A 10548-nucleotide genomic window follows, 5' to 3' on the forward strand; every position below is an offset into this window, starting at 1 on the left:
TTTCAAGGCTATAACACTATGAATTAATGGGGTCTGCTTAGTAATTAATAGAGGACTCTTTAGAGTTTTTCTCACAGTCAGATCAAAAGCAAGTTATGACTCTATTACAGTCCAAATTTTATTCTCAAAAGAATCTGTGTTAAAATGACAAAACTATCCTTCTTAAGTCTATGATTCAAGAAAGACGACTTTAACATTTTATACACTCTCTCTTGCTTCTTGCACATCCTTATCTATTTCTATTAGCACGTCATTCAAACTTCCAAGGTCCCAAAATCCATTTTGAAAACGTTGCAAGTGCTAAAAACACCTATGAGATTAGTTTGATAAAATTGAAACGACTAGTCAATATCATTGTGTTGCAGACGGATTCTTGTCACTATGTGAACCCCTCCATTAACAGTCTCCTGTAGTTTTCACATGCGAAGGAAAAATTGCTAAGAGTTGAAAGCAAGTGCAACTTTGAATATGTTTTGTAACCTAATTCAAAGTTGGAACTGACGAGGATTTTCCATTACATGTTTATTCAGCTTCTTTCAAGAGTGGTAGGGCAAGACCAGGAGAGAAGAAGAAAGACAGATGAACATAGTGAAATATATATATATATATATATATATTGAAATCTTTGCTCTTTAATGATGAGCAAGAACCCTTAAAAAGATTCGGTTGTATCTGATTTACTCCCAATAATGTCACATGTAAACAAGAAAAGCAAGTTGGAAGCTACCAATCAATACACCTTCGAACAAATTCCACAACTAACTACTGATCTTTTGTTTGTATTTGTTGACTATTACTTAGTAGAAAATGACGTGAATAAAAATAAAGAGAAAATTCTAAATTTATGATGAATTTTAAAAAACTTCAGCAAAGGGGACAGTTTGAGAATGCAATTCCGTTCAGGGGTCTTCGCATTCAGCAAATGCGAGCTCATGGATTCAATTAACACTTATTCCCATAACTTTGTTGAGCTACATATTCAGTACATCATCATTTATACTTTCTGCCATTAGTGCAAATTTAATAAACGATGATATTTTTATGTAAAATATATATATATATATATATTAATATATATATATGTATGTATCGTTATTCGATGTATCACTAATTACGTCACTAGAGTAAAAGTTAGTGACGCTACAACGTTACATCAGCAACACACTATACGCATGAGTTTAGCATTTGCAATTATTCATCAGGTGACAAATTGTTCTTGGTAGTGGGAAACAGTACCAGAATGAAGAGTAGATAAGTGGATTTTGTCATTAGATTCTTTTTTATTTTCCTTTTTTAATTAAAAATAATGATCAGTTTAATGATTAAAAAAAATTACACTAATGATAGCAGATACACGCATCAGACATAAAAATGTGGATAGAATAAATAAGTTAAATGTGAGGAAAACAAAATGTTTACTTTACTGAAATTCTTCGATTCTATAGTGGATCCAAAAGAGATATAAAGAAACTTGAAGGCTGAAACAAGAATATTCTAAATTGTTTTGAGCCAAATGAGATTCTGATTTTGCAATAGCATGTTTGGTTTGATGGTTCATTTGGAGTCTTACTAAATAAATTCTGAAGTAGTTGGAGAATTCCACTCACAAGGATTGTGATAACATATCTATTGATTTGTTACAACTTTACCTTAATTATTAAGATGATATTATCTTTTATAAATTGTAGTTGAAAGTATAGCATTAATTTTGTGATAGAAAATTCAAAACTTTTAGAAAACGGTTCAATGGTCCTGTCGAAAAAGTTAATCCTTATATTAACGATATTTAGATTTTAAACTATACTTCTCAATAAATTATGAAATTGTGTCTGCTTAAATTACTTCCAAAAAAATTTTCCACCAAAAAACTATGACCTGTTGTGAAACTAATACAAAAAACTCCCAAAAGTAGGGATTGGAATAGTAGAGCAAGAAAAGAGAGAGATAGAATTATTATATTTACTGATCAAAGTACTTCCAAGTCTCAAGGTTACAAGGTTACAAAGGAAGTAGGATACACCCCTATATATAGGTGATCCAAGATCAAAGGTACATGAACCTTATTAAATACAAATACATGAATTTAGTACATCAAGTACATCCATAAATGAGTTCATCCAATGTACCAATGAATCTAGGGAGAATACATGTGACTATCATCTTGAGAATGCAAACGGACATCTTCATCTTGTAATCCTTCTTGAGAATATCAACGGACAGCCACATTTAGAGAATATCAACGGACATCCACATCTTATCATTATTTCATAACACTCCCCCTTGGATGTCCATGACACAAAGAATATGCCTCGTTAAAACCTTATTAGGGAAAAACCCAGTGGGATAAAAACCCTAGTGAAGGAAAAAGAGTACACTATTCTTGTGTAATAAATTCTCCCCCTGATGCAAACATTATATGAGATCTTTTAGCCGACGCATACCAATATTCTTCACCAGTTTCCCAAACGTAGCAGTCAGCAAAGCCTTGGTAAACAAATCTGCCAAATTATTATCCGATCGGATTTGTAGCACATCAATCTCACCATTCTTCATTCCAACGTCGTCTTGTAGGCGAGGAATTAAATCTTGCTAATAAATTCACAGCAAATGATATATCTGGTCTTGTACAATTAGCAAGATAATAAGCGCACCAAATGCACTGAGATATGGTACTTCAGGACCAAGTATCTCTTCATGTTCCTCTTGTGGCCTAAGGGGATCCTTATTAGGATTCAATAATCTGATGACCATTGGGGTACTTAATGTATGTGCTTTATCCAGACGAAATCGCTTTAATACCTTCTGGGTATAAGTAGGTTGGTGGATAAAAATTTTACTCTCTAAATGCTCAATTTGTAAACCAAGGCAGAATTTTGTCTTTCCAAACTCTTTGATCTCAAATATTCGACAGCCTTTTGGATCTCTTCAGGAGTTCCAATCAAATTGAGATCATCAACATATATCGCAATAATCACAAAATTTGACCCATTTTTCTTGATAAAAACACATGGACATATTGGGTCATTGGTATAACCTTCTTTAGTTAAGCATTCATTGAGACGGTTATGCCACATACGTCCAGATTGCTTGAGCCCATACAAAGACTTTTGTATTCTAATAGGATACATATCTCTAGGATTTGATTTACATGCTTCAGGCATATTGAATCCTTCAGGATTCTCATGTAAATATTATTGTCAAGATTCTTATACAAATAAGCAGTGACAACGTCCATCAGACGCATATCAAGTTTTTCATGCACTGCAATACTCACAAGATATCTAAATGTGATCGTATCCATTACAGGTGAATACGTTTCATCATAATCAAATCCAGACCTTTGTGAAAAGCCTTGGGCTACAAGTCTTGTTTTATATCTCACTATTTCATTCTTTTCATTCCTTTTTCTCACAAAAATCCATTTATATCCAACTGGCTTGACACCTTCAGGCGTTTGGACTACAGGCCCAAAAATATTTCTTTTAGCCAGTGAATCTAATTCAGATTGTATTGGCCTTTTCATTTTGGTCAATCATTTCTATGCCGACATTCATCAACTGATCTAGATTCATGATCCTCATCAACTTCTATAATATCAAGTGCTACATTTCATTAGGCTCCAATTAACTTTTCTATAATTTCATTCTCTTCAGGAGTTGGCTCTTCGGGAGCTGTCTCTTCAGGAGCAACCTCTTCAGGAGGTTAAATTTTGTCATGACATTTATTTAATCTCCGGAAATATTTGAAATCAATGTATACGTTATATAGGTAGGCCGGCCTTTATTTGTAGCACTTGTACATGTCCTTCAGGGACATCAATTTTAACAAGAGTATTTCCTGCAGGAATAGTTGATTTAATAACTCTTCTGGAGTTGATAAATATAATTTTCTTCAAATGAAGAATTTCTTGAACTTCTAGTTTACATTGTTTTGTATGAGGATCGAGGAAATCCAATTGTTCAGATGATTTCCTTTCGGTGGAATTTTCTTCAAATGAAGAATTTCTTGAACTTCTAGTTCACATTGTTTTGTATGAGGATCGAGGAAATCCAATTGTTCAAATGATTTCCTTTGTGGATCTTTTCCTCCCCCTAATGTCGGGATAGATCACTCATCAATAGATCATTTATGAATATTTTACGATATTTAATCGTAAAAGGTGATGCATATCCGACATAAATTTCTTTTGGAGCCATGTATAATATAAAAGGGGTATGTATAAATACTTGTCGACATTCAAATATTCTCACTTTTGCCAAATCATATATTCATTGGGATCAGTAAACTTCTGGTTTACTGCATGTGATGATTATAAATCAAATGAGAATAAAGATAACTATATCGATAACCATTACACCCTCGAATGATTAATATGATATAATCAACTTTCATCTGACTTGATTTTTATTATTATCTCATTCAGTGTCTCAATTTGATATCCATCTCGACGGATATCTTTAATAAATTTCTTCGAGTGTTGGGAGAGAGTAGTGCATTATTTACGACAATTTTGGTTTCTTCAGGGAAAAATGGAGTGACTCTTCCAGAGCCCTCAATTAATTTTGCACTACCACTGATGGTATTAAATTTGTCTCTCCCATCTCCAAAGAAGAAAAATATCTTTTATTTTTCAATATAATGTGCGTAGAAGCACTATTAATGAGACAAATATTATCATCACCATTATATAGTCCCAAATGTTTGGCATCCATTTCTTCTTTAGGAAAAAAAATAAATGAAACTAAACCTTGATAAAAGATGCGAGAATAGACATATGCAAAGTAAATTGATAAAGCTAACAACATATCAACATACTAGAGTAATTGACAATCCTGCAAGACTAACAACATATCAAATATCTAGACAAATATTAAATAGTTAATATATGATCATTTTGCATCTTCAGGATGCTCAAAGAAATCGGCAACATCCAGATGTGTCATGTCAGCATCATCATCATCATCATCATTCTTTTGGTCGATAAAATTTGTCTCGACATCTTTGTCCTTCTTTTGCAATGATGCTTGATAAAGGTCAACAAGATGTTCAGCCGTACGACAGGTACGGGACCAGTGACCTTCCATACCACATCGGTAGCATTTTTCTTCATAAACTTTTTTTTCTCCTTCTTTCGGATCGTAGTCATTTTCTCTCTCTTGAGAAATATTTTGTTGCTTGCCATGATGATAATTTTCACGGGACATAAATCTACTACGATCACGTCCACGGCCACGGCTACGTCCACGGCCTCTTCCACGGCCACCTCTACGGCCACGTCCACGACCTCGACTAGAATTTTGAAATTGAATCGCATTCGCTTCAGGGAATGGACTTGCACCAGTTGGTCGGGACTCATGATTTTTCAGCAATAATTCATTATTTTGTTCAGCCAAGAGCAGACATGCAATAAGTTCAGAATACTTCTTAAATCCTTTCTCTCTATATTGCTGCTGCAGGAGCATATTAGAGACATGAAAAGTAGAGAATGTCTTCTCTAACATATTTTCATCAGTGACTTTTTCGCCACACAATGATAATTGAGAAGTAATTCTGAACATGGCTGAATTATATTCGTTGACAGATTTGAAATCTTGTAGTCGTAAGTGGAGCCAATCATATCGGGCCTTTGGAAGAACGACCAACTTCAGGTGATCGTATCTTTCTTTCAAATCTTGCCAAAGGACAAGAGGATCTTTGACAGTAAGATACTCTACCTTTAGTCCTTCATCTAAATGACGACGAAGGAAAATCATGGCCTTAGCACGGTCTTGGTTTGAGGCGTCATTCTTATCAACAATAGTATTACCAAGACCCATTGCCTCAAGATGAATTTCAACATCTAAAACCCACGATAAATAATTTTTTCCAGAGATATCAAGAGGTATGAACTCTTGTTTTGTGAGATTAGCCATAAGACTATGCAATAGATTCGTAGGAAAGAATATTACCTTGATAAGTAGCCAAAAGTTGTTCGGGCAAAATCTTGACACGTTTCGTGCTTCACTTTTGCTTCGTGCCTTTCCTTCACTCAAAGTAGAGACTCGTGCTGATAACGTGTTGTGAAACTAATACAAAAAACTCCCAAAAGTAGGGATTGGAATAGTAGAGCAAGAAAAGAGAGAGATAGAATTATTATATTTACTGATCAAAGTACTTCCAAGTCTCAAGGTTACAAGGTTACAAAGGAAGTAGGATACACCCCTATATATAGGTGATCCAAGATCAAAGGTACATGAACCTTATTAAATACAAATACATGAATTTAGTACATCAAGTACATCCATAAATGAGTTCATCCAATGTACCAATGAATCTAGGGAGAATACATGTGACTATCATCTTGAGAATGCAAACGGACATCTTCATCTTGTAATCCTTCTTGAGAATATCAACGGACAGCCACATCTAGAGAATATCAACGGACATCCACATCTTATCATTATTTCATAACACCATATATGAATACATTTGTTTAGATTTTAAACATAATTATGTAAGTTTATATACTTATTGAATCGGTCATATTCATACTTGCGCGCATTTAGTGCTTCGACGGTTGAGTCGTGCAGTACTTCATAGTTGATGTTGTTGTCTTCATGAAAAGAGGGCTTTTGGTAAACAAATTTTTGGCCAAATTTGTCTTCTACAAGTTTTTTAATAATTTTAGTTACAGTAATTTCAAAATTTTTAAACTATACACTTCAATATACCAAAAAATTTATACACATCAAAAATTTTTTCTACAACTTCTATAGTAAATTACAGTAAAATATTAGACAAATATCCGAAAAACTAATTTGATGTAGATGAGATAAACATAGTTAAAAAGATAAAAAAAAATAGATTGAAAAATGTGTTTTTTATGCAAACAAATAATTTTTTTACAAATAATGCAAATTCAAATACACAATTGTTTTACTTTTTTTCGTACTTCCAGCAACAAATTTCTTAATCAATATAGAACATTACTCATATTAGTAATAACCTATTTAAATAGCTCCAGAACGTAGAGGTTCTGGATTCTAATCTCCCTACTCCTTCCTCACTTCTTAAATCTCACCCCTTTCCACCTAGAAAATAAATTAAAAAAACTTATTTAAATAGAAAACGTCTGGCACTAGAATACTATATAGAATGACACTCCTTTTAATGGTGTATAAATTCAACCATAGTGAATCCTGAAGAGCTTTAACTAAAAATTCCAAAACCAAATTTAACCGGTAGGGACTACACACATTGACCAGATGCTCGTGCGCTCTTTGATTTCACTCTTAAATTCTCTCCGACTTAATATTTTGTTGGCACCACCTATAAAGATTACCAATTAAATATAATTTTAACCATTGTTTTTTCTAGTAATTAGTCAAAGATCGACTGTTTATTATTGCACTCAGTTCCCTTTTCTCCTATACAATGGCACAAATACTCAATATATATATACATAGATGTATCATAAGAAATGAAAATGTGAGCCTATAAAGATAAATGACCCGCAGCCAACAAAACTTGATGCACAAAAGATAAAACTTTGGTCTATGCCTTTGTTGACTTATAGTGTGCTTTATTTCTGGACCAAAGGCGTTCACAGGGGGACCCATCTTTAGTTATTTCAAAAAGCAGGAACTTCACCGACAGTTTGATTAGTATGATAATGGATTCAATTTTCTTTTATTGTGGCTGTAAAATTTTTCTATTCGCCACAAATATTAAAAAAAAAAAGGAAATTCAAATATGGATGAAGTCTGTGTATCATATATTAAGACGCACTTATGTCAAAAATATTTTACAATAATAGTAGTGTATAATATAAGATTTTAGTTTTCAACAAAAGTAACTCTTTCAAATTAAACCCGATTAGCGCTAGTTATTTTGTGAGAGATTTTGCATAATAATTTTTGCATCCCAAGAAGAGGTGTTCATGAACTGATTAACCGGTTCATTTTTGTTAACCCTAATTGCATATAGCGGTTCAACAAAATTATTAAGCATACCCTAATCACTAGTGTTGCAACCCGTGCAATGCACGGATTAATGTTTAATTTAATAATAATAATAGTAAATGAATTATTTATATTAGTTACATGAAAAAAGGTTAAAAAAAATCAAAAGAGTACTATTTTAGTATTTAATTTATATTGTATTTATGTACTTTATCTAAAACCTTAACGTATATTAAAAAATATGAACAAAGGTCACAAAAATATCTAAAGAAATACTAAAAGCATACCAATCATAAAATGTTACCCCTTCCTACCATGTTCTCTTTTTTTGCATCACTTCTTATTGACTTTTCCCTACTTTTCATTACCCTCTTCCTCACCTTTTTAACCCAAGCTTTTCATTTCCTTCAAACTCTTCTCTATCCTATAAACTCTACCTTTCCTTCACTCTAACTTGCTTCTATCAAATTATGTAATCTCTTACCCAATTTCACACCCTATTTACCTTATATCCTGTTACTCTCCATATATAGTTGTAAATAATGACCAATTTTTTAACTTGCTTTTTAACAAATGAGTATGGGTATGCAATTTTATTATATTTAAATCGGTAACCCAATTAAACTCATTAATTAGTGGCTATTAAATGGATAGATTGGGACTACCTATTTGGATCTAATTAAATTAGACTTAGATTCAAATTCATTAGTAACAAATTCAATAATTATATTCTACTTTTTGTAAATTCTTTTCCTGTTCTTTAATTTTGTTAAATTTTATCCTACTTCCTCCCTCCCCTCTTTCAAAGTTTTAATTAACTCATTAAGTATAAATTGATTTCTTGCATTCATACCTAAATTATTTTGAGATTCTTGTAGAGTGACAAAATTAAAACTCCTTATGATCACCACTGTGGGTTCTTCTATGTAATTTTTTAGGTAAAACTTTATTTATTAATGCAATGTGTTCTTATTTTTGTTGATTACAATGATCTATTTTTTTGTTGCTGAAAGAATATGGGAGAAAATATAAATAAAATATTGTAGTGGATTATAAATGGATAAGATAACCAAAATCACGTAAAATTATATCCATTTAACCCACATAAATAATCCATTTTGATAGTTTCATCCCAACCCACAACTATAGCTTCCTTGACTTTACCCTCCCCAATCCTATACTCCTATCTTTATACTCCTTTTACTATTTAGGATTCATTACCTTATTTTTACCCTTTCCAGCCTTATACTCCAATCTTTCTATTCCTTTTATCATTTAGAATTCATTATCTTACTTTTCAAGATTTTTTTCAAATAAAGAATTAGAATTATAATCATGAAGGAAAAATAATTGGGCATAACTTTGGTGAAACACTACTATTTTTTGTGATGATTTCCCAAGACAATCGTTTAAACAAATATTTGTTTTAAAATTTTTGATAAACACTCCAGAAAATAACTATCTAAATGCCCTTTTTATTAATTTATAATTCATGTCAAAATTGTGTTCTATGTCAAATTTGCGCATGTAAAAATTTTCTAGTTTGATGGTATAAGAAAGTTTATATTTACCATGATCATGCAGAATCACTGGTGATGTTGATGGCTGTCGAATTTGAGGAGAGGTAGAGTTTTTATTTCTTTGATCTAGAAATGCATTAAAATATATATTAAACTAAGAATCAATAGTTTTTGTATTTGTTTTAAGTGTAATAATGTAATATATTTTATGAGAACTGTTAACCAAAGAAATACAATACTTAAAGAAGAAATAGTATCAGCAGTTAGCTATACAATTGTATTGTAATCAAATGAAAATTACGTACCAATAGAATTGTTGTTCTTGTTTTTATTAACCTAAAGATGACAAATGAGCATATGGGGTAATTTGGTTGAAAGAATGAACTGTAGGATGCTATGTCTTGAAGGAGTTTTAATTAGAGTGAAATTCTTAAATTCTTAAATTGGAGGAGTCTTAATTAGAGTGGGAAACGCGCGTGATGGTGATATGGTGGTTTTTTTGAAACGTGATTGTAATTTGCAAAGCTCATTTGTAGGGGTGGTTATAGGATTAGTTTAGTGATAAACATATCTTAATTATAAAAATGTAAAATTATATTAAAATAGCATACAAATGAGCATTTGTCTTTAATTAAGGAGTAAAAAGGACTTGAAGTATAAATAACAAACTATAAACAGGTTATGAAGTAGATAGTGGGAAAGTTTTAAATTTTAAATTTGACTGGTGATAGGATTAGTTATAACCTACTACTTTTATGTATTAAAATATAAAAAATCTAGAAAAAAGAATGGGGCGTTTGGAAGCCATTGAGAGGGTCTTCACTAAAACCCCATCTGCAATACATATAGATACAAATATTAATTGATTAACTGTAGCATTTAACCCGTATAATAGGGTTAGGTGTACAAATTAGCCTAACCAACAATACTTTTTTTTAAAAAAAAAAAGTAAACAAAGAAGATAATGTTACGACATATAGTCCTATCCAAATTAAAAAGGAATCTCAAATGCACAATAATAACAAATATTTTCTATAGTTGTAGAAATCTATTAACAATGTACAATCATCATTATGTAATCATTGCTT

The 10548-nt window shown here is 31.7% G+C and overlaps 2 protein-coding genes across 2 annotated transcripts in view; both read right to left on the bottom strand.

Moving 5' to 3' along the window:
* The window catches only part of LOC113752287 (probable potassium transporter 17), a 39825-nt gene extending 36524 nt beyond the window's left edge, over positions 1-3301 (bottom strand). The window contains exon 1 of the mRNA XM_027296408.1: positions 3149-3301. Coding sequence (XP_027152209.1) covers positions 3149-3301 — 153 coding nt within the window. The remainder of the gene's footprint in view (positions 1-3148) is intronic.
* Positions 3302-4889: 1588 nt separating this feature from the next.
* On the bottom strand, positions 4890-5816 carry LOC113752288. Its single transcript, XM_027296409.1, has one exon. The coding sequence runs from the start codon at positions 5814-5816 to the stop codon at positions 4890-4892; it is 927 nt and encodes a 308-aa protein (XP_027152210.1).
* Between the last annotated feature and the right edge of the window lie 4732 nt (positions 5817-10548).

The sequence above is a fragment of the Coffea eugenioides genome, chromosome 11 (assembly GCF_003713205.1).
Source record: "Coffea eugenioides isolate CCC68of chromosome 11, Ceug_1.0, whole genome shotgun sequence".
Lineage (NCBI taxonomy): Eukaryota > Viridiplantae > Streptophyta > Magnoliopsida > Gentianales > Rubiaceae > Coffea > Coffea eugenioides.